The sequence below is a fragment of the Rhea pennata genome, chromosome 17 (assembly GCF_028389875.1).
Source record: "Rhea pennata isolate bPtePen1 chromosome 17, bPtePen1.pri, whole genome shotgun sequence".
In the NCBI taxonomy this organism is placed as follows: domain Eukaryota; kingdom Metazoa; phylum Chordata; class Aves; order Rheiformes; family Rheidae; genus Rhea; species Rhea pennata.
In genome coordinates, this window is record NC_084679.1 from 2,588,381 (window position 1) to 2,612,844 (window position 24,464).

The 24,464-nt window shown below is 48.5% G+C and overlaps 3 protein-coding genes across 4 annotated transcripts; 1 reads left to right on the top strand and 2 right to left on the bottom strand.

Moving 5' to 3' along the window:
• Positions 1-538: 538 nt before the first annotated feature.
• TMEM116 (transmembrane protein 116) lies at positions 539-15,028 on the top strand. Of its 2 annotated transcripts, none has more exons than XM_062590140.1 (11): positions 539-616; positions 1,838-1,884; positions 2,079-2,142; positions 5,928-6,059; positions 10,090-10,194; positions 11,889-11,938; positions 12,362-12,445; positions 12,529-12,667; positions 13,233-13,377; positions 13,492-13,565; positions 14,119-15,028. In XM_062590140.1, the coding sequence occupies exons 1-11, from the start codon at positions 578-580 to the stop codon at positions 14,317-14,319; spliced, it is 1,080 nt and encodes a 359-aa protein (XP_062446124.1). In that variant the 5' UTR covers positions 539-577; the 3' UTR covers positions 14,320-15,028. The 2 variants fall into 2 exon arrangements, with proteins under 2 accessions (XP_062446124.1, XP_062446125.1); XM_062590141.1 differs by having other exon boundaries at positions 597-616; positions 2,087-2,142.
• A 228-nt stretch (positions 15,029-15,256) lies between these two features.
• LOC134148364 (disintegrin and metalloproteinase domain-containing protein 20-like) lies at positions 15,257-17,878 on the bottom strand. The gene is given in 2 exon segments (XM_062590345.1): positions 15,257-15,391; positions 15,393-17,878. Coding segments are annotated over 2 exon segments (2,547 nt in total). The 3' UTR covers positions 15,257-15,330.
• A 605-nt stretch (positions 17,879-18,483) lies between these two features.
• On the bottom strand, positions 18,484-21,221 carry LOC134148365 (disintegrin and metalloproteinase domain-containing protein 21-like). Its single transcript, XM_062590346.1, has 2 exons — positions 21,029-21,221; positions 18,484-20,810 (listed from the first exon to the last, which is right to left on the bottom strand). Exons 1-2 carry the CDS (start codon positions 21,219-21,221, stop codon positions 18,484-18,486), a joined length of 2,520 nt encoding a protein of 839 aa, XP_062446330.1.
• Positions 21,222-24,464: the final 3,243 nt, after the last annotated feature.

The following is a 24,464-nucleotide window of genomic DNA, read 5'->3' on the forward strand; positions in this document are numbered from 1 at the left end:
CAGGCCCCGGGCACCCGCCGAGCCCCCTCAGAGGCGCCGCCGAGCGCCACACACGCGCGCGCCCCTCACGGCTGGCTCCGCCCGCCTCGTGACGTCACCACGAGGCGGCGCTCTGGAGGCGCGATGAGCGGGCTTGTTGCGGGGAGGGGGCGAAGCTAAGCAGGGTCACCTCGGGTCGGATGCTGGAGGGGAGACCGAGCGTCAAGGCAGATGCGGCGCAGAGGGCTGGTGGGGAGTTTCTCCTTTAAACCTCCGTGGGGTGCTGCGTTCGCCCTGACTCGGGGTCTCTATCGCCACGAGAGCGTGACAAGAGCGTTGCAAAGGGAGGCAAGCGCTGAATTAGATCACGGAGTAATTGGGGCTGCAGGAAACCCCCCGGCGCAGCCGCAGCTCGGGGCCGCGCTGACCTGGACGGGGCCGCTCCGAGACCCCCCCCCCACGCACACACACACTCCCGGGCCGCGGGCCCAGTGCGGGCGGCTCCGCCGCGGGGCCGGGCGGGGCGGTGGTGGCGGCGCGGGGCGGGGCGGCGGCGCGGGCAGCCCCGGAGCGGCGCGGCGCGGAGCGGCGGCTGCCCATGGCCCTCGCGGAGCCGCTGGACGGGGGCTGGCAGGAGGTGAGCGACCCCGCGGCACCTCGCCTGCCCCCTCCCTCATGGGGACACCGTCCCCTCGCGGGGACCCTGCCTTATCCCCTCGTGGGGCACCTGCCCTGTCTCCTCTCCTGAGGGACCTGCCGCCCGCTCCCGCATGGGGACACCGTCCCCTCGCGGGGACCCTGCCTTATCCCCTCGTGGGGCACCTGCCCTGTCTCCTCTCCTGAGGGACCTGCCGCCCGCTCCCCTCATGGGGACACCGTCCCCTCACGGGGACCCTGCCTTATCCCCTCGTGGGGCACCTGCCCTGTCTCCTCTCCTGAGGGACCTGCCGCCCGCTCCCCTCATGGGGACACCGTCCCCTCACGGGGACCCTGCCTTATCCCCTCGTGGGGCACCTGCCCTGTCTCCTCTCCTGAGGGACCTGCCGCCCGCTCCCCTCATGGGGACACCGTCCCCTCATGGAGACCCTGCCTTATCCCCTCGTGGGGCACCTGCCCTGTCTCCTCTCCTGAGGGACCTGCCGCCCGCTCCCGCATGGGGACACCGTCCCCTCGCGGGGACCCTGCCTTATCCCCTCGTGGGGCACCTGCCCTGTCTCCTCTCCTGAGGGACCTGCCGCCCGCTCCCCTCATGGGGACACCGTCCCCTCGCGGGGACCCTGCCTTATCCCCTCGTGGGGCACCTGCCCTGTCTCCTCTCCTGAGGGACCTGCCGCCCGCTCCCGCATGGGGACACCGTCCCCTCACGGGGACCCTGCCTTATCCCCTCGTGGGGCACCTGCCCTGTCTCCTCTCCTGAGGGACCTGCCGCCCGCTCCCGCATGGGGACACCGTCCCCTCGCGGGGACCCTGCCTGTGCCCACACAGGGCACCTGACTTGTTCCCTCTTGAGGACCCTTCCTGTCCCGTCATGGAGATCCTGCCCTGTCCCCTCACAGAGACACTGTCCCCTCATGAGGCACCTTCCTGTCCCTTCGCAGGCGTCTTGCCCTGTCCTCTCTCCTGGGGACCCTGCCTGTCCCCTCGTGGGGACACTATCCCATGCCCTCTGCTGTGGCTCTGCCCCGTCCCTTCCACGCATACCCCCCGCCATGCCATCGGCTCCGGACAGACGGGACCGCAGCCTCCCCTCGGACACGGCTCCTCCGGTCCACGTTTGGGTCGGCTCCCTGCAGCGCGTGGGGCTGCGTCGCGCCCGGAGGAGGGCCGAGCTGAGCTCACACCTCGTCTTCTCCCCCAGGTTTACTCGGCTCTCCAGTGGATACAGTTCACCATGGCCATGCTAAGGTAGAACGTGCTGCTAAACCCATGTCCCCGGCACCAGGGACAGCCCTGGCATGGCTGGGCAGGTCGCTGCAGCCCGTAACACTCCTTCCTGCCGGCTTGAGAGAGTTATCATCATGACGCTGATTTCCTCAGGAATGAGAGAGCCCCAGCGACACAGATGTGCTCCTTTTCCAACCTGTGCTTTGTTTTGTCAGTGTTATAGGTTCCAGCTCGATTATTGCCTACGCCATCTTTCAAAATGCCATGCGGTCCCCTGAGGTAAGGCCTGCACCTCCATTTCTCTCCCTAAGTCTGTCCTGCAGGTGGATCGTATATGTAGCAGAATACCTGGCCCACACAGGTCTCTGCTAAGAATGATTACAGATCTCTGGCTTACGTGGTTAAACTGTGTTTATTGCATCTGGGAGGCAAAGGGCTTTCCAGGATTTGGGCTCTTTCTTCACGGCATGGCATTTAAGAGACTAACCTTGAACTACGTCCACTCAGGGAGAAGCAAGTTCCTCGGCACCACGCTTTCTGCAGCTCTGGGAAAGCCCTTCAGGCTTTTGATGCCATGCCTGGGAATGGGGATTTCTTAGAATGACGTCCTTTGTGGGGCAAAAAGCATGGAGGGCTGAGGACCTGTGTGCAGAAAGCTAGTAAGTGTAAACTGGATATGTCCCTGTAGGAAATGCATTTACAGATCATTGCCTTTGGGCATTTCTGAGTAGTTTTTACAGGCAGATGTGCTACTAAATCAAAGGTTCTGCAAAGTCCATACAAAAGTAGAATAGACTGAAAAGCAGTTTGTTGTGCTGAACTATGCAGTGAGGCATGTCCAGACTTTGAAAAATTTGCCCTGGCCATGCACAGGAAGCATTAGCATTTCTAATGCTAAGGCAGTAGGACTCAGACACAATCTGCACTCAGCGTGGGCCTTTCCACCCATGCAGTGCTGATCCGGCATGCATGTGGTGCCTGGCATGTTCAGAGTTCACCACGCATGGGCAGATCGCATGTGCAGGGAATCCCATGTGTCTGGGAGGTATCATGACTACTACACGTGCTGAGCAGCTGGCCAGCATGTTTGCAATGATCGTGGACCTCCCTCCAGAGGCTGCCGGGCTTGCTGCGCAGGCGTGCTCCAGCTGTATGCTCAGGATGCACTGGAGGCAGTGCACATGCACAGAGCTGATCTGTGTGAAGCCCTGGCTCCTCATCCAGGATTTGTGGACCTCTGGCAGCCCAGTGTATGGACCATGCATGTAACAGGTTACTGCTATGAGCAGGACAGTACAGCTGGCAGATCTGTCAGTGTAGAGCTGTTTTGTACCTCCCTTGTTTTCAAAGCTCTTCACATATTGCAGATCTGTTCTGCAACCCAAGGACCAGGGCTTTCAGGGAAGTGAGTAAATCACCATCAGAAGAAGGGTGGCATGCAGTCAAGCTAACAGTTGACACATTGCTGGATGAAGCAGGGTGAGAAGGTGAAGACATGTCTGGGTTTGCAGGGCAATTTTGCACTGCTTACAGTAAGCCAGGCAGTCTGGCTCCCAGGTAGGCAGCCTCACAGAGACAGTCTGCCCAGCATATTGAGAACAAGCTGTGGAGGTCCTGGGGAGGAAGGAAGGCTGGGAGTTAGCAGCCTTAGGGGTGTGATAGACAACCTTCCTGAGGTTGTCCTGCACAAGGCGTGCCAGGGAGCACAGGCGAACCCCAGCTGTGGCTCGCTCTCCCAGGGGTCCTCCGCTGTGGTGCGGGATGGAGCTGGGTGTGACAGGTGCCCCAGCGTGATTCAGCAGCCGTGGCAGGTTTACTTCTACGGCTAGGAGCCTGCATTACTCAGGAGCCCTTGTGCTGCCTGTCATGTGATGGGGCCGTGGCTCGAGAGCTGCGCTCCAGCGGCTTGTGAGTTGCACATGGCTCCTAGCCACAGATGCGTCGTTCCTGCTCAAGGGAGTCCAGATGTTTCTGCTCAGATTATTATTGCAAATCTGCACAGGATGTGATGGATACCAGCTGGACTGGCTAGTCTGCATCAGGCTGCCAGGCTCATGCCCTGCTGCCAGGGGGGATGTGTTGCTGGTGTTTCAAAAGCGGCAAAATAGTCTCTCCTCAGCCCCATTCTCTTGGTCCTGTGGGCAAATTTGTAAACAAAAGGGCCTGGAGAAATCTGTATCAGAGCTTGCCATAAACAGCTCGTTCTCTGAGTCATGAGACTCCAGAGTAAAATGTTTAAAAACAAACAACTCCGGAGGCTGAGAGAACAATATTACAACTTCCTCTACTGCCCCCAGCCCAGGAAATTAAATACTGAATACTCAAAGCTTATTTTCTGTCTCCATGGGGTCAATTACACCTTCAGCATGTGCTATATTATTCAGAAGATATGATGGCAAGGAATAAACAAAGGGTTTCCTCTGTCGTGGCAGCATGTTTTCTAAAGGCAAACATCCCTGAGAGGTATCTGGATACAGCAAGATGAGCATATGTGCTCTGGCCAGGCCACTCATCTGAACCATTACGTCTTTACATTCCCTTCCTCTATTTTATAAATACCTTTTTTGTTTTTTTTTTCCCTTTTGCAAGTAAGAACCATTCTGCCTTTTACTTGCAGACTATGTCATCTACTTCTTTATTTAAGTTTGTGCCAAAATAACTCCTCAACCAAACAGCAGTGCTTGCCTCCAAAGACAGTTTCACAAGAGAAAGGGGTCACCTGTTCATTTGCAAAAATTGTTCCTTTGCTTATTTCAGAGCTGCTTAGTTTTAACCTGCCACATTAACGATCTGGAAGGCATCCCCAGGCTGTCATCCCTGTGACTGCCTGCCTGTGCTTTAATTCTGCACTAACAAGAAGAACACTGAATTTATAATTGGTTAAAAGAGGCATTTGTAAATGCAATGACGTACAAACTAGCTCCAGATATTTTCAAACTCCGCTAACAGCGGTAGTTTGAAAGCAGAGGGCCAGCCTTACTGCTTAATGACAGGATGGAGCTTAGGAAGATTCCAAGCAGGATCTTCCCTATGAAAATTAAGCCATAAGGACAGGTCTAGTTCTAGCAGATTTATTGCTTATCAATCTCACTAAGCTCTTTGCCTTTATTCACAAGAAAGAGACAATGCACCATGATGGGTAGCAAACATTTACTTAAAGGACAATACCGGGGCAAACTTCACCCAAAAGCTCAGTTCTATGAAACAATCTTGCCCAAATTAAGGCCTCTTGAAATGTTTTCATGCTGTGTTTAGCATTATAATTTCCCCTTGGGAAAAAAGAATCCATAATTTTCTCTCCAGGATGCTGAAAATTAGGTACCAAAGACTACAATTAAGAATGTAGACAATTAGGCTAGTTTTCCTGAGTGGCTGCTCTCCCACTAACAATGAAAATGTTGGCCAGAATTTTGCACAAATATTTTCTTTCAGTGTTTACAGTCCTAAACATCTCAGCTTTTGGCCAGTGCATGAGAACTGGAAGTGGACTGGAAAATGTCGTTAGAGGGGCACAATTGTTCCAGCAAGATGCAGTGTTGCATATGAACAGTGTGCAGCAGAGACCAGTGGCTCTCACAGCGGAAATTAATTTGGTATATAAAATGGTTTCAGCTTTAGTCACCAACTGATTTCAAGTAATCTTGAAAGAGACAGGAAAAAAGTCTTTTTCAGGTTATTTCAGACCTGAAAAAATCAATTTTCCCCAAAACTTTGATTTTTGTATTAGCTAACTTAATAAACAACATCACTTCTCCCTGGCAAATCTATCCTATTCTGCAGAATCATAATATTCTGGACCTTGCAAATGTTTTCTGTACGATTTGATGGTGCTCTTGGATCTTGGGACACTGGTAGTAGTGGAAAGAGTGCTTAGAGTAGGGTATCTATATTAAAACAGCACCTGAGTGCAAGAAGCACAGCAGTTTTCTTGTGCAGCAAGAGCTGCGCTAGCAGAATAGCTGGGAGGTGAAAGCATATCTGGACAAGCGGCAACACTGCTGTGGGTGATCCTGGGACTGTTGCAAATGTTGCCCAGACCTGCTAACCATTTTCACCTTTCCCAGGTTCGCCCTCTTTTCTACCTGAGCCTCTCTGACCTATTTCTCGGTATGTGTTGGCTTGCTGGGGCACTTCTCTATAGCACACCAATTTCGAAGGAGGATCTCGTCTGCTATAACCTGCAAGCAACAGGACAAGTGAGTAGCCTTGGTATCACGATTCATGCTGTTACTTTGCACTCATTGCCACGGTTACTGTCCTTGGTGATCAGAGCAGGGCCACAGGCGATTATTTCCAGATGGGCTTTGGCAGAGACTGTGTGAACTTGACTTATTGAGTCTTTTCACCTTAAGTGTAAAACAGAGATAACAGTGCTTGGTTTTAGGTAGATATAGTTTGTGGGAGGCAATGAGGAAGGCAAATGGAGCATGGGATTTTGTGGTTACAGTGTTTGGGTTGCTTCTGTAAAGTGAGTTGATGGATCTTAATCTATTTCCTGTTGGACAAGTGCCAACAATTATCTCTGTGTGTCCTGCACTGCTGCTTTTCCATTCCTCTTAATGCTTCCCCCATGCTGGGCAGAAACAGGCACCTTCTCCTGTTTGCCTGAGCTCAGACCTACAGACCTACAATGTTACTCATGTAAAGGACCCTGCAGCCTGGGATCCTACTGACCTGGCCCTATCCCCTCTCGTGCAATCCCAGAGATGTCCATCGGTTGTTCTGTCAGTGCAAGCTCAGCCTCATGCCCCAGTGATTTGGTTGCCTTCCCAGGATCTGGGCTGATTTCATGTGCTGAAGCGTAGTTGAAGCGGAATAAGTGAAACGTCCTTTTCCTGGTAATTTGCCTTTGTCTCACTGTGTTCCTATTCCATTCTTTAGGATTTGCAAATCACTACACTCAAAAAACTCTGCAGGATACAGCCTTGCTTGGGCCAGAGTAGTAGTTTGCAAGTGGTGATCTTTGGGGTTAACAGTTTCCTTTCAAAGGCCCCACAAACAAAGTAACTGGGAAGAACAAGCAGTTGTCAGGAGCCTTCATGTGCCTTGTGTGTACCTCCCTGGGGAGTGTGATGGGACCCACAGACAGGAACTGAAATGTCTCCACTGAGTCACAGTGCCTGATGCTGGAAAGGCTCTTCGTGTACAGGACAGGAAAGTAACTGTGTGTGGTATGCGAGAGGATGGGGATGAGTGCCTACAGCTCAGCGTTGTTTTAAGAGCTGTACTTGAGGGTAAAATCATATTACTCACAATGGCAAGTACTGCACTTGGAGAGCAGCTTTTCCACTTCTGGCTTATCTCTGATTTCTCTAGCTCCTCTATGCTGCCTTAGCAGCAACCTCGTATGTTCACTTTGAGACAGGGAACAGGAAGGTGTGTGTAATTTGACCACTTGGGAATGACGCAGAGCAACATCAAAGACAATTTCTAGAACATAGTATAGGGGAAAATAAGGACAGCTTAGGAGAGGCTTTGCAGAGCCTGAAAGTGGAAGGAGCATGCCGGACTGAAGGTATTTCTGAGGCCTTGCAGAGAAGTTTCACTTGCAGTTCTTACGTGGAAGACAGTTTTTACTGCTGGTGATAGCTCTTTAAGACTCAGGGAAGACAAGTTACATTGATGGGACAGAGACATGTTGGATATAGACAGCATGGCATCATTCCTCAGTTGACACACTCTTTTCTTTACAGTTTAAAACATAAGCATTCTGTGCCCCCACACACTTCTGACTGTTTTCTCTTGCTTTTCCAGCATGTAGCAAGCTTCTCAGGGACAACAGCAAGTGTGGAGAAGGCGGGAGGAGAGCAATGAGGGAGCTTTGCTTCCACTTTTGGAAAGGCAGAAGTGACCTTGGGCTCTGGGGGAGTCCTTGCAGGACTTGCCTTTGTCAGAGGCCAATGGAATCAGTCAGGGCAGTGTGGTGGGATGTCCAGGGTGCCCACCACATCCTGAGCTTAGCCACAGGATCGCCAGATTTGTCTCCTGTGTGCCGATGGAGGAACCAGGCTGGTAGACCACTCCTGGCAAGAGGACTGCAGGGGTGGCAGAGACGGCTTGCATCTGGCAAGAGTTCTTGCTGCTGTTTGCTCTGGGAGGAATTAAAACAAATGGAGCACTTGCCATAGCAACTGTGCCCACATGGTGCATGTGACACAGTGCAGGACACCTTACTAAGCACCCAAACAGTGCTCTTGCATGGTGGGAACACCTTGTGCGTAGGTAGGAGCTAGTAACAGGTTTGACCAGCACCTTCTGCAGAGCACAAGTGATCTGTAACCAAATGAAATGAATAAACATCTCCTGGCCCCATCCTGCCTGTGCTGTACATACAAGTCTTGCAGAGGTTGCATTCCTGGGAGTCTCATAAAAATATATAACCTCTTCACACAAAGACACCTAGAAACTCTGAAATGTACTGCACAATAGGGGTAGGGACAGGCTCAGGACTGCTTAGCAGTGGTGTTTGCAGTTGACAGCCCTTGGAAAGACCCACACAACTCTCCATGTGATAGGGTTGTCTTGTGGAATTGCCTTTAGGAGCAGGGCAATAGGCTTACGCAGCCTGTTCGCCATCACTTTATCACTAAATTGCTTTGCTCCATGGACTTTCCTTGTTTAGGCCCCATACTCTTGTTTGAAGTCACGATAATGACTGTAAATAGTGCTTCCTTCTGCTATCCATTGACTTTGTTCTTTCCTCCTCCCTGCCTTGCCTTTGTGCTGCAATTAAGTCCAGAGGAGAGATTGTGATTATAATTAAACAATTCTCCCACATTCTTCCAGTTGAGTTCCAGCAGCTGAATAGTGTCCTAGCAGGCTCCATTTGAACTGTCACATATAATGGGAAGCTGCAGAAGGGAGCTTCTAATGAGGGACTTGCATGTCCCCCAGTGTCTGCTTTAGCCCCTCATGCTGATTGCTGCAGGGCTGTCTGCAGCCCTAAAGCTGGGTCTCAGGAGAGCACAACTCCCTTGTCCTTTTGCCAGCAGCTTCTCAAGTGGCTTTTGGTTTCCTCTGCCAGAAAAGAAGGCAGAGCTGACATTTCGTGAGTTCTCTGAGGTATTTTGAAGCACAAGAAAGTTATCTTTGTGGACTATTTCGGTGTCTTTCTTCAGAAATAACAGAAGAATGGCAACGAACCCTCATTAAACCTGTAATGAGCTGGAGAGCCACTGTAATGTTCCGTCTGCAATGTAGCAGCCCATTGGACTCAGCCTCTTGAGAATCAGCCAAGAGAGCTGGCAATCTCAGTTAGGGAGACCAAGTTTCTTTATTTAGTCATTACTTTCCTGGACTTACATGATACCAGGAGGACAAATCTGTGCTCCTTCCCTCTTAAGCAGAGGACAGCAAATCAACAGAAAAGTTCACTTGCCTAGCCCTTCCTCTTTGCCTTTGCCGCTGAAGCATGTGTTTCCTGTAACAAACACAACACACACACATACAGTATGATTAGGCAGCACTGTTTATACTTGGCTGCCTGGAGTAACCATAGCTGACCTTTCAGGAACAGATGCAAGAGAAATTTGTTCTGTTATAGGAGATTTCATATATTAGGTCTCATCCCAAACTAGAACCATGAAACTCACCATGAGAAATAGCATTTTATATCTTTTCTTTCCTCCTTTTTCCCATGGAGAAGAAAAGGGCTCCTAACACATTAACTCAGGCTCACGGAGTTTGTGCAGATATTGTAGTCTCTTCTCCTGCTTTCCTCTTTAAATATACTATTGTTTTTTGTTTCCGTTAATTTACTGTGTAGTGAGCCCATTATGTAAGGAGGAAGTCTAAGTTCAGCAGGTGTTGTGTTTCCTAATGGATGTGGCATGAAGAGGGTCAAAGTGCCTTTGCACCCTTTTGTGTTGTGTAGTTTGTGGCTAAAAAAGAGAGCCAATTCAGAAAGACTTTGTTTGTAGGACTGTCCTGCTCCCATCAGTTCTCCTATCCCTGTATTTAGGTCAAAATGAGGCTTTCTTTGAGCAGATTAAGATGAGGAAGCCTCCTCAATCTGGCTTTTCCCAGTTTGTGTCCCACTGCAACCCAGCGGACATGAGCACAAGGGCTCACGAAGGCCATGGGTGCTTGTTTATACAGCTCCTGCACCGTGCAGGGAATCTTTCCTTTCGTGGTCCAGTATGGTGTTTCACATCCTGTCTTTGGTCCTCAGGCTCTGGGTTTATCAGCGATGAGCTAACTGAAATCCTGCCTATTTGTATTTCTCAGATATTTTATGTGGCCTCTTTTCTGTACACTGTCAACTACACTTGGCATCTGTACATGGACCTAAAGATGAAATACAACCAGAACCTGTACAGGACATCTTCCCTGGTGAGTAGGATTCTTATAAAATAACTGTTGGGTACCAAGATCTACCTGTGGTTTTGTGGCAATTTAGGAAGTGCATACGTAACAGCAAATCTTTCCACAAGGATTCTGAAGGCCCTTCTGCCCTGTGGCTGTATGGATTTGATGTATCTCGCCCATGCCACTGAGTTAGCAGCAGAGTTTGAGTTGGGTCTGCTCTAGGATCTTAGTGAAAGATTAGGCCTGCAATACCAAAACAGGCAGTAGCAATGGCAGTGTACATTTCGGAGCAGAGGAAGTTCAAGATTGGGCATTGGTGAAGTTTTTCTACAGTTAGAGGTACAGCATGTATCAGCTGAGCAACTGGTTTGTTGCTCTCGTGGTCTTCTACTAGTACATAGCAGAGGAATGAGTCTCTAGGAAGGACAGAAAAGGAGGGGGTACCAGGACAAGCGGGAACAGAGAGATGATAATTTCTACCTTCCCTGGACATCATACAGCATTCAAGAGCATCAGTAATATATTGTAAGAGTTTGAGATAAAAGGTGTGACAAAATGAGCTAGTGATGAAATGACTGGTGGGATCTGAGCAAAGGCCAGTCCTCACTTCATCATCACTGGCCTCTATAAAAGCCCTTTTGTGAACCAATGTAATCGCTGGGAACCGAGGAACAAGGACACAGTACTCAGAAAAACACCCTTTGAGTTACAAGCTAAACAAACACTTCACATGCCGTGTGACCAAAATCTCTCTTTGCAGTTGTTTCATTCTTCACACCTGGCTAAACACTGAGGCACTGTTGTTGCTCTGTAACTAGAATTCCTCTGAATGTATTGCTGCTAGACAGCAGGCTGATGAAAACATCAGTCCCATTTCTGCGTATAACTTTTCTCTTCTTCAGACATTTGATGTGCACGGCATACTTTGCATCCCCAGATATTTCATGCCTCTGTGCAGGAGCAGCAAACTGGACAGATCAGACTGTATTTCAAGGAATCTTGCCTGTAGGGTTGGATCCATTTGTAGGACTTGTTTCTTTTTGGCTAGACTCTTCTTCAAAATACATCATCTACTAAAAGTTCTCCAGCACTACAGAAGAGCCTGTATTGTGTTGTCCTAGCTAGTGTGTGGATGCCAGCTGCCAAAGTACATTTCCAGTGAACAGAGACCAGGACACTCTGAATTGTTTGCATTTTTTCATCAGAATGTGATGAGGTTTCTGATGAACACGGCTAGGTTAAATGAATAAGAACTACAAAAAATGAGTGAGTGTCTCCAGAGAGCTCTTCAAGTGTCTGCTACTTTTCCAGTTTTAAAGTTTCCTTCTCAAATCTTCTAGTCCTGAGGGAGAATGAGTCAGTAAACTTCTGGAAGCAGTGGTTGTTTCTGTTGCAACTTAGTGCGCAGTGAACTCTGCAGTACTGATTTGGTAAAGAGTGATTTGCCATGAATCCTGCCATGGAAAGCACTTCCAAATTTTGCTTGTGAGGCCATGGAGAGGCAAAAGCTAGCAATCTAATACTACAACCAGAGATGCCTTCTGTCTGAGCCTTAGTTTCCCCATCTACAAAGTGGAAACAAATATTTGTACTTGGTCTGGGGATTAATCAGCATTTGTAGAACCCTGAGCTACTGAAAATGCTCTGTGGGAGCCATTTCCTGTAAATCAATGATTATACTGAAATGATCATTTAATTAAGCTCTTTGGACTTTGCAGGTTATAGATTATGTGAGCTACATTGGCCGAGTAGCAACAATCTTGTCCAGGTAAGACTTAATTCCCTCCAGCAGAATGATATGGTTTTAGTAAACTGGAGTGTTTACTAAACACTTACAGTGATCCCTGCCCTCTACTTATTTTGAAGCAGGTATTACTAAAACGTGTGTTCATCAATGACAGTAGAGTGAGCCAACATACTCAGAGCCAGAGTCTGTGCATGAGGACTTTTCTCCATCCAACTTAGTTATAGCTATGTAGCTGCATACTGTTTTTCAGATATTGCTCTATTTAACAAGTATTCCTTGCATGAATGAGTGTGCAAAAGTTAGCAAAGCTGGGAAAGTGCTCTTCCAATATAATGTCAATAGAAACAATTTTTAAGTCCTCAACAGTGACAGGAGAAAGAACAAGCAATTTGTGGGGAGGACGTGGTGGTGTAATAACTGTCCTGTTGTCCTCTCTCCTCCTAGCTTGATCCCTTTTCTTCTGATGGTGCCCGTGTTTTGCCTGGGAAACAGCAGTAACTGCTATCAGAACTTCAGCCAGAAGCATGGGTAAGCTGCAGGCTTCTCTCCACAACAGCCTCACTGCTTTTGAGCCACAGCAAGAGCTCAATGTGTTCCCTTTCTCCCCTCAGATGTCTCCTGATGCACACAGAAGTAGCTATGCCCACCAATGAACTCCTAACACTGAGTGACTCTGTGTGCCGTGCAATGTATTACTATGGCATTGGTGTCTTCCTCATTTCCTTTCTGATCAGCTTTGTAGCCATTCTGGTAAGAAACATAGTTCCTGTGCACTAGCTATTGCATCCAGATGATAACTGTGAGAGGAAGTTTTGCCCATTTTTATCTTTACGTGAGTCACAGGTCACTTTGCACTGATGATGTTTAGCAGTCTCCCAAGATTGCTTGAATGGCCAGGCAATGTCTGGGAAAGAACTGTGTGGTACTGCCTCTCTTTTGGAAGAGTGTGAGAATAGAAAATATCATTGTGCCACCATATAAATCCATCTGGAACCCTGTGTTCAGTCAATTTATTCCCCCAAAGGATTTAGCAAGTAGGGAAGGCTCGGAGAATGACAGCAGAGATCACCCAGTGCATGGGCAAGCTTCTGTACAGCAGGAGACCAAATCAGTTAAGATTCTTCAGGTTGGAAAAGATCGCGTGCAGAGAGACTACTGCCCCCGCGGAAGCACACTGTTGCATGGCATGAAAACGTTTGATAGATTGTAGTGAAGACTTGGATAAAAAAGCATGAGATACTCTGTATTAAAGGAGCAAACGAGATCTGTGTGTGTGTATAAAATACAAACCGCTATATATGCTTATTCTTTTTAGGTTATACTCGTTCAAGCCCGTTGTTTGTACAAAAGGTTTGTAAACTCCACAGGATTCTTGGGAGATCAGCAATGGGCAATGATTAAAGTGGTGGAACAACGAGTGGTTTTTTACCCCATCGCGTTCTTCTGCTGTTGGGGACCAGGTTAGCAGAATACTGAATTACTTCCGTAATAGTCTCCTAAGACACGATACGTGACAATGAAATTTGAAACAGTTCAGGTTAAAGCAGTATCTTTTTGTCAATCCCCTTTCACAGCTGTCCTCCTTGGAATACTGAAGCTAACAGTTTCAGCAAATGGCAAAGTCTACATGGCTCTTTTTATTCTACAGGTAAAACTTTTGATCTGTGATCATTATGTATTGCCTTCTCTACTTGATCAGCCACATTAGTGTTTGCTTGGTTCTAATCTCTACTAGACAAGGCATGTTTCTAGCCTCAAAGACCATTGTTGTGTGAACTTAAATCTATCTATACTTTTAGTTGACAAATATCTTTCTTAGTTGTTTTATGTTTTTTATAGGCTTGAAAAAGCCTCAGTAGCTAAAATCACAATGTCAGAGAAATCATAAAAAATAGGACTACACGGGGTTCCCAGAGTTCAGTTAGTTTGTTCCATTCCTATGAAAGTCTAGGTCTGCAAATGCAGTTCCTCGCTGACACTTGTCCAGCTGTTTGATGTGACTGAGGAGGCTGCAATTAGCAGAGATGATTAAAGTAACTGTGAGATTCCTATATCACATGTGAATGCAGTTAGATAAAAGTCATGCTATAAATGGAGGTCTGGCATAACGTACCAGGATTGACAGCCTGGTAAGGAGTTGTTGAGTGTTACGCAGCACTGGCTGACAAGACAGCTCTGATCTCCTTTGTGGTTTCTACTAGGCTCTGACAGCATCTTCCCAGGGACTTCTGAACTGCATCGTGTATGGCTGGACACAGCATGTCTTTCTCTCCCTCAAACGCAATGCCTGCCGGGATGTTGACACACAAACTCCTCTCTTGCGCTCACAGAAGAAGTTCTATGCCAGCACACTCCCTGCCAGCCCTCCAGACACAGAGGTATCCACGTCCACTCTGCTGTGATGAGTTCCTGCATTAAAAGAAGAATGAGCAGCCTCCTAATGGTGCCTTGTCACATTCTAGCAATGTCAGCCAGAACCGGTCTCTGACCTCCTTGATCTGAACTGTTTCATCATCAACAAAGTTAAATTTAATGCAGGAAAAGCCCGAGCAGATCTGTCAGACAGACACTTTTCAAGGTAGTTATTTATTTTATAGATTTGTATGGACTTTACATAGATCCTTTAAACATGGTAAATCTTTAATACAGACTTTTTCCTTATGGAAGTATCTCTACAAATGCAGCAAATTGTATGTAACAGCTCAGTGGTCTGGTATGGCTCTCCTAAAGGTAGGTGGCCAAAGGATGTTTTACTTCTCTTGGTATTTGTCAGGTGTTTACTATTACAACTTAACAGTAAAGCAAAGAAAGATGACTATTTTTAAATCTATGACTTTTAATTTACTATGAAAATGAAAACAATGTACCATACTAATAGCCAACTGCACTGGAATGAAAAGTTACATTGTAGCACAAAAAATCAGAGCTCAGTTCCATGCTTTGACTTTTCACACATCTCGCTTCTATTCTTCACGCCAACTCCTACTCAGCTACAATATTAGGAAAAAATTGCTTATATAACACAATGGAGCACCTCTCATGAGCCAGGTGAGCAGGACTTGGCACCAATCTGCCTATACACTTCTAGATGCTGAAGTGAATTATTTACTAAGGCCTCACAATTCTTTAAAAAATAAAAATGCATCTTTAGCTGCATTAAATGAAAACAACTTTATAACTTTTACACTTTATTTTCTAATCATTTCATTTTTCAGGTCCAAAACACATTTATTTACATAGTAGGTAATACAAGAAGAGGAAATACTCAAGTTTTGTGTAATTGACTTTTATACAGTTTACACAGTTACTTTGTGTAAATCACTTCATATGCATCTCCTGGGACTGGCATGCAGCTTCAGGGACATGCCCACAGGGGCCTGCAGCTGATGGATTTTCCACTGCTTTTGTTTTTCTTAAACATTGTCATCTTTTTGCGTACTCTGCTCTTCAGCTGCAGAAATCTGTTTCCTCTTAGGCTAGTCTTGTTCTGAAAAATGCAAATATCGCCGTTCTGTATTTGGTTACAACAATGAGGAGAGCAATCAGAGCGAGGGCAACAGGAATGCAGATCCCTATTGCAGTCCCAAAAGCTTTATTTCGGACAACCTCTGCCACGGATACCACAAGAGGTGGTGGAGGGCCGCTGTCCACGCTGCCTCCCAGGCCGTGGAACTGGCAGTCTGGAGGGGCCCAGCCAGCCTCACAGTGGCAGTGTCTGAGGTTGTTGCAAACCCCTTTTCCCTGGCACAAAACCTTTGCGTTACATTTTGTTCGAACCACTGCATCTGTGCATGTCTTGTTAATACAGATTTTTTGTGGACCACATTTGGTGCCGTCAAGGCCTGCTCCGATATCAGGTATATCTACCGCAGCATGGTAGCCTGTTCCCCAGCACCAGTCCTGGGGCCCTGGTGTCTGAATGATGGTTTCAGGCCCCCCAAAAAAGGGTATTCTCTTTACGTTTACACACTGCAGCCTACCACACAGAGCATTTTGGGGTTTACATCCCACAAAAGCTACTTTGGACCCATCACCTCCACAGTTGCCAAATCGATCCCCTTTCACATTCAGCTTTTTGAAACAACTTTCTGGAGCACCCCGAGCTTCCTTCCCAAAGATTTTTCTGCACTGGCTGTCGTAGGTTGCGCATTTTCCCTGGTAACAGTAGCCATTGTCACTGCATGGCGTCCCGTCGTGAACATAGAAATCCTCCGGGCACCACTCAGAAGTCCCGTTGCAATATTCAGGCAAGTCACACTCGTCTGCTTCTGACCTACATTTGTATCCTGCGGCATGGAAGTGGCATCTCCGACAGCACTGCCCAACAGAGCAGACAGCTCCCGGCTTCAGCCTGCAGTTCTGGTTACAGCAAGGATTGCCTTGGCAGTCCAGCGGCCTCCCGCAGTCACACTGCTCTCCCTCATCTATCACCTTGTTGCCACAATGCTTCGAATAGAAAAGTCTATGAGGCTCTGGGATGTTGAATAAGCAGTCGCCATCCCCTCTGTCGAGCAGGTCTAAATAACTCTTCATGCTGCAGTTGCTGAAAGCCTTGCTGTTTTCCAGTGATTCTCCGGTCATGTAGCATTTAGTGGCCTTCCCGCACATGCAGTCCTTTGTATCATGCTCCATCCCAAGATTGTGACCCAGCTCGTGAGCAAAAATAATCGAAAAGATTACGAAATCTCTCCGTATGTGTGATACAACACCTGTGTTATAACCAGCATAGCAAATGGTACCTACATATGCCAGCCCAACAACTAGTCCAAAGTCCCTGTAAGTAAATAAATGCGCAAGGTCGTATTTCATCCTCTGAGAAAGATCCCGATTTGCCCAGTCATTAAAATTGTTAAGAACGTATTCTATATCCTGGCTGTAGCTGATGAAGTTGCTGTGTGTCCAGATCTCCATCCCAGTCAGACAGATGCGAACCTTTAGAGAGTAGTAGTATGTTTCTGACAAGTTGATAATATCTGTAACCAGATGCATCGCAGCGCTTTCGTTCCTCCCTTGAAAGGAAAACAGATAGTGGTCCACCACGACAAACATCTCAACGTACCTGGTGTGCTTCAACCTCTGGAAATAGTCCTGCGCACCTAAGGGTGTTTTAGCTCCGATCTTACCTTGTCGCTCGTGGATCGCGTCGGTCAATCCACAAGTCAGAGATTTGTCCTCGGTCTTCTCCCTTCGATAGAGAAGGTGCTGGAAAGTGAGGGATCCCGGCACGGGTTCGATGCTGTAGCTCCGGTTCCCGATTTTCAGCTGCCCCCTCAGGCCGGAGCAGGCGCTCAGCGTCACCAGGGAGCCCGGGCGGCCTTCGACGTAGCCAAGGTAGTAGCACTCCGGCACGTGGGGCTGCTCCACCAGCCTTTCCCCGCTGGGGCTGTACGTAAAGACGGGCAGGTTTTTGACCAGCAGTCCTTTCTTCTGCGTGAGGTGCACCACGTAGTGCTCCTCCTCCACCTTGATGGCGTAGGACGCTTCGCCCGCCGGGGCCCTCCCTGCGCGGGGGCTCAGTTTCTGCGGCCGCACTATCTCATAGGTGGCGTAGCCCGGCGGTGGGCGAGCGCCCGAGGCCGTGGAGAGCCCCAGGGCGAGGAGCAGGGCGCTCCCCCAGCCCGCAGGCCGCCACCTCATCTTCCCCTCCTTCAGCCTCAGGGCGGGCGGTCGCTCGCACGGGGTCACTCCGGGCTCTCCAGCCCTCTCCTTCACGTCCAGCCGGGAGCCGTGGGCACTGGATGAAGGTACGTGTCGCCCACTCTGCCCTCCCCCCAACCCAGCACTCCCTTGGGAAGGTTCTAGAAGCGCCGCAGACCCTCCTGGGCGCCATGTTGTGAGCGGGCCGGGCGCCGCCATGTCGGGGATGGCGCCGCCATGTCGGGGCAGGCCCGGAGCGCTCTCGGTGATGGGGACGGAGCCACCTGTGCCCACGGCACAGCCCAGGGTGGGGACTGACACCATTCCCCCCCACCCCCACCCCAGATGCTCCCCCACCGCTCAGGGAACTTCAGGGCCTGTATCCTCACCCACCCCCTTCCTCCTCCTCCTCCTCCTCCGGGGGGGGGGGGGTGTGGGGAGAATTCCCTGCCCGAGGGTTGCCTGCTCGTTGTGAATTAATCGCCATGCTGAGTTTTTACTTCTTTCCCAGTGAGATTTGGGGACTTTTGCACACCCCTTCCCCCCCCCCCCCAAAAAAAAAAAAAAACACAAACTTCCTCCAGCCAGTGCTGTTCATAGAGCCTGGGAGACCACTGACACGAGCGATAATGAACTATTTTTTTTCCCTTGTTCTCTCTATAATTCCTTTATTTTACATCAAAGGATCTCAGATATCCAATGCCCAACTAACCTGAGCCTCCTTGACATTTTAGTCAATGATGTTTTCTTTTTTTCCTACCAAGGTCATTCAAAACAATTTCATTTTGCTATTCTACACATTGGAAACCGAGGTTTCCCCCCCACCTGCACATGTGCATCTGAATCGATTTTACATGAATCCGCTGCAGCCAGCAGTCTGGATCCAGCGGCTGCCTGAACCCAGCCTCCCCGCCGCTGCCGTACAACTCCTACGCGCCAGCGTTTTGCCTCTCCTCTGGTTTAGAGCTGTCGCCTTCCTGCTGGTTCTGCACAGCCTCCTCAGGCGGCAGCTCTCTGGACTGGAAGCATTTGGCTACTCTGTTTAACGCTTGGGTTCTTCTAAGCGTTTTCATGAGCAAAATGACGAGTGCTGCAAGTACCAGGAGAACAACAACAGTTATCACCATGCTAACCACGATTATCCGAAAAAGCCCCTTTTTGGTGACCGGTGCAGGCCCACTGTCAATGCTCCCTCCAAAGCCGGCAAACTGGCAGTAGGGAGGCGCCCAGCCGTCATCACAGTGGCAGTTTCCTTTAGTGTTGCAAACTCCTTTTCCTCTGCAGGTTCTCTTGGAGGAACAGTGGGATGCCAGGTACTTCGCCTCGGGGACACACGTCTGATTAATGCAGATCTTCTTGTCACCGCACTGCATGCCGTCCTCAACAACTCCAGCATCTAACAAGTCCAACCCCAAGTGGTAGTCTATGCCCCAACACCAGGTATCGCCCACCGGGGTCTGAATGATGGTTGTGTGATCTTGCAGCCAAGGTATGTGTCTAATGTTTGTACACTGCATCCTCCCACACAGGACATTTTCTAGCTTACATTTCTCGAATTTGCCGTCTGCCCCACTCCCCCAGCAATTGCCAAACCGATCCCCTTTCGTGTTTACCTCCTTGAAACAGCTAAGTGGAGCAGGTTTTGTTTCTTCGCCAAAGATATGAATGCACTGTAATGTGCGAGATTGGCATTTGCCTGAAAAACAATACCCATCCTCAGCACACGTAGTCCCATCTTGCATGGTCATGTCCGCTGGGCAATGTTCAGATGTCCCACTGCAGTATTCAGGCAGGTCACATGGACTGATGCTCTCCCTACACACTTCTCCTTCTGGAAGAGGCTTGCAATTCTTACAGCAACCTCCAGAAGTGCAAATGGCTCCTTCTTTTTTTTGACAGGTGTTATCGCAACAAGGGTCCAGTTTACACTGTGCCGCTGAGCCACAGTCACACTGCTCCCCAGGCTCGAGGATGCCATTCCCACAACGCTGTAGTGTAAATGGCATTACTAATTCTGGAGCATTATTCAGACAGTATCCTTTCCCTGATGCTATAAAATCAAAATAGTGCTTAGTGCTGCAGTTGCTGAATTGATAGTTCACCATGCTATGTGCGTTCATGATGCATTTAGAGCTGTTTCCACACCTGCAGTATTTGTCATCATGCTCCATGCCAATAACATGGCCTAACTCATGAGCGACATGAGCAGCAGTGTGCATGTAAGTCTGTTTTGCAAATGATACAACAGCAGACGCGCGTTGTCTATCACACACACTGGCAAAGTTTGATTTGCCACCCATGTGCAACGTTCTTGTACCGTGACCAAAGTCCAATGCAGCGAATAGACACCCCACATCATGCACAGTGTGTGCAAGGCTTTTCTGCTTCCGCCAAAAATTAAAATTATGAAGAACCTCAGTTATGTTTTTGGAAATAATGATAGGGTTCTTCTCTGCCCAAATTTCTAGTGCAGTTATTAAAATGCGAAGGTGGAAAGAATAAAACAGCCCATCCACCAGATTAATTATTTCAATCACTTCCAGTGTCACATTAGTTATATTTTTACCAAAGGCATCAAACCCTTCCTTGTCCACCACCACGAGGAGCTCCAAATACCGTGTGTGCCCCCAGGGTTGGAACTGCCTAGTTTCTCTCCCAGCACCTGCAAATCGTCTGCCTTCGTCAGGTGTTTTGCACATTATCATTCCAGGATCCGTGTCCTCCCTCTGCAACAGAAGATGCTCAAATGTGGAAGAATCTGCCAGGGGCTCAATGCTGTAGCTCAAGTTTCCAACCTGCAGCAGTCCTCTGAGCCCAGAGCAGGTGCTGAGGGTCACTGTGGAGCCGGGGCTGCCATCCACATAGCCATGATAATAGCAATCCACTGCCACATGGGGCTGTTGGACCACAATTTCCCCTCGGGAGTCACGAGTGAAGATAGGGAAGTTTTTTATTATGAAGTCTTTCTTCCGCCTGAGTTTAATAGTGTAATCTATCCCCTGAACATTGATGACATAGGACACTCTGTCCTGGCTGGCTTTCCCTGCCCTGGGGCCAATTTTCCTCGGAATGACTATCTCATAGGCAGTGTAGCCCCAAGAGGGCTGCAGGGTGCAGTTGGCACGGGGCAGCAGGGGCCCCAGGAGCAGAAGGCAGAGGCCCAGCTGGAGCAGCTGCACCCCACTACTTGTCAGGAGCCCCCTTGGCATGACACCTGCCAGCATCCTGTTCAGAGACATGGCTCCTGCCTCCTGAGCTGGAGGAAAGAGAGGAAAACGTGGATTTTGAGACAAGAGAAAAGTCGCCGTTAACTCAGCAAGGAGGAGCCCAGCTCAGGGGATGCTCCCCCTCCCGCACGGCTGCAGACCCTGCAGCCTCCCGTCCTCTCCGGCTCAGCCAGGCTCCAGCCTCCCTTTGCCCAACGTGCCTTTTCTCAGTGCTACCTGTCCGCCAGCCCGCCGGGAGCCAGCTCACCTGCCCACCCTTCAGCTGCCTCGGCACAGAGCGGCACAGCGAGGGACGCGGTGCAGGGTGGCAGAGCCGCCGCTGCACGGAAGGGCCCAAGGTGCAGCCGTTTCTGCCGCTCCGCTTCGAACGCAAACGTTCCACGGGGAGGCCGGGACGGTGCCGCGTGGTGCGGCCCGGGTGCCAGCGCGGTCCCCGGCATCCCAGCCGCAAGCAGCCTCGCTTTAAGCACACGCTGTCTCGCCTCTAAGAGCCTGCTGTGCCCCACTTGGGCTGACCCCGTTCACTCAGTTATGAGTCAATGCTACCACAGTAATTTGTTTAAAAGGGGATTAAGCATTCATAAGTGGAAAGCCATAGAAGATTACAGGAAAAATAATAAGGCTTTGGTTGCTAATGGGACTTTTGGCTTCAGCGATGAGACCTTCAGCGTCTGTTGACAGACGTCCTTGCAGGGCACAAACCTCTGCTGAGAGCACATCACCAAAGGCTTAAATGATTTGAGGGGAATTTCCTTCTTGTTAGGAAAGGAGATGCACATGTTAGGGCATGCATCCATCTTCTGTGAGCAGGGGAGCATCTTTTCCTCTGCCATTTCCACACAGCACTTGATAGCAGTCTTGCAGCTTGTCTGGCTTCTTTAAGCGTGCCTGGGATGCTGAGGAAGCGTTTTCTTCTCTGCTCCCCTTTCCAATGCTCTGACAGTCACTCACTCTGTAGCACACTAATAACTCCCCAAAGCTACCGAGCAGACAGATGTTAATTTAAGCCTTACAGCCAAGCCTTATACCTCTCAAAAGCACCCAGGCCTGACCCCATCCCCACCCAGGCTTGCAGTGCTTCAGAGTCACCTTAACAAAAACACAGCACACTGCAACCATTTTCATCTTACTGAAGAAACTCAATACTAGTTCCTGCCTTGAGAGATACCCATGGCAGAAGTGAGGAGTTGTTGCATTTGACAGAGAAAGGGCCGTTAAATCACCATTGGACTACTCTGCACCTGCAAAACAACTCCCCCTCCTCCCTTCCCTAGTAAAAGGTGCAGTTACAAGCCAAATCCGATAGCCTCGAAGGGTTTAACCCATAGTACTGGGCATATGCTGCTGCCATCTAATGGAAGGCACTGATTGAAGGCAGCATTTCAGGTTACGAGACCTGGCAGAGCACACCATTTTCTAGACCATTTGCAACCATCTTGTCAGCCACTCTCTTATCTCAAAGCACTTTACAAAGCAAAGCCTCCCGGCATTTGTGCAAAGTATAAACCAGCGTGATTACTCGTATTTGTAAAGCAGACAGGCCGGAGGATTGAGCATGGCAGGACAGGTCTGGGCCTGGCCTGAGAAGGTGGCACGAGGAAGGCGAGGAAGGCGCTGCCGTGTCCTCCAGGCCACAACTGTCCTTCCCCCTTCTGTGCTAAAGGGACTTGGGAACCAAAGAAAAGAAGCCAATAATTTTTAAGTTTAGTAAAATCATTTATATACACTGATGGATAATATTTACATTATAATACTGATTCAAAATAAACTAACATATTACAGTTAACACTGAAAAGGAGAAATGAGAACATTTTACTACACAGAAGTTAAACATGGCAGATGAGGACAAACTCAGATTTCCAAAAGAAAAACCTGAAGTGATGAAAGCAAAACTTTGACATGTTGCTATTTCCAATCAAAATCTCTTTATCCTAGTCAAGTTCTGTTTTTTTTTTTTTTGTTTGTTTTTTGTTTTAACATAGATAGCTGAAAATAAGTCACAAGAAGTCAGATATACATAAAATTTTGAAAAGGTCAAATGATTTCAGATATTTCTCTCTCAAATAAAATTCTAAAAAGGGGGAAAACTACTAATTAGCTTTCCCATATCCTTTTAGTGTTTTTACAAAGAATTTATTCTTTGATCCCACATGACCTTCCATCTCAAGATATTTACAATATTCACAGTCTGCTATAAAGGATCAGTAGATTTATTACCAAATAGAACATTACATAATCAAGGCAAGATACCTCTGTCTTGATTAGCATTATGTCACCTGAAAAATACAAAACACAGGGAGGAGAAAGTAAAAATACAGCTTTAAAATGGGTAAATGAGATCCATCAGAACATGTTCAATTTTGAAATCTAAAATGTAACTTAACATTTTAAAGAGCAAAGTTGTTATGATCAACTTTCTCATATAAACAAAACCATTTGACCTTGAATCTTCATATCGTCTTTTCTTAATCTGTCCCTCCCTGCCTCTGTTTTATATGAGGCCATTTTTAATCAATCACAGACAACTTTAAAAAAAAAGAAGAAGAACACACAACAATAGTAAACCCATAGAAAGCATCTCCTCATCACAAAAACCCTCAGATTTCTTCCCCCAGACACCAAAACCCTTTAGTCAGTCACAAATCCCATCTCTCCCTTAGTAACAGCTTGAAACGATTCTGTTGTGCAAGTTAAAGAGAGCACGAAGCGAGGCAGGACTCCCTAATGCACAGTCGGTTCCGACCCTCCCTGCCGCTTCCCAAGCTGCCTTAGATGTCAGCAAGGGGCAGCTGCTATCGCGCTGCAAGATGCTCCCCGCTATCCGGGCGCCGCTCGGCACTGGGGGAACAGGCTGCAGCCGTTCCCTAGAGATCACCACGCAGCAGCAAGCCAGCCTCGCCGCTGTCGTCTTCAACACGACAGCGACCTGCCAGGGCAAACAGGGCCCAGGGAGCTGCATCCCATGTCGCTCACGGGCTGCTCGGATCGCGGCAGGCTGGGGCATGGAGCAGCCTCTGACAGCTGCGCTGTGCGTTAATGAGTAGCTACGATGCGATCCATTTTTAGGTTAACAAGTTCTGGCTCCCGAGATATTGCCAGAGTATTCTCCTTCTCAGTGTGTACAGTTCCATAGTGTTTTTGTGGAGAATTTTCTGCACTCAAAAGTGATTTCCTTGTTTTCTTTTTTTCCTCTATTTGCCATTCTTAAAAGTTCCAATACAATGAGGTCCCAGAAAAAAAGACATTGATTTCAAGTTAGAAGAAAGTGATTATAGCACGTAAAGATTGTGTGGATGTTGACATGATCAGAAACAGGGCAAGGACAGAAAAACTTGCCAATACTACCAAGAAATGATAAATGCCCATGTCTCATTGTCCAGTACAGACACCTTAACCCGAAGTCATCTCTTTTGAGGAACACGGCAGTTCATTTCCCCATGTTAATTTTGTTCCGTGGACCAAGGACTTGGAAGTCCTTTTCAAGCTGTACTGTTCTGTAGGGCAGGAGAGCTGAGAGACCAAGTTCACCTTCCAGCCAGAATTATGTTTCTAGTAAGGAAAAGGAAATTCTATTCTTGACAGTTCACTACTGTTGTCATTGCTACATGTCAGTGCACAAATATTCCATGTAGTGTTAGAGGTACAATTCTGGTTTATGCAAAAACTCCCTGTTTCCATCAGAG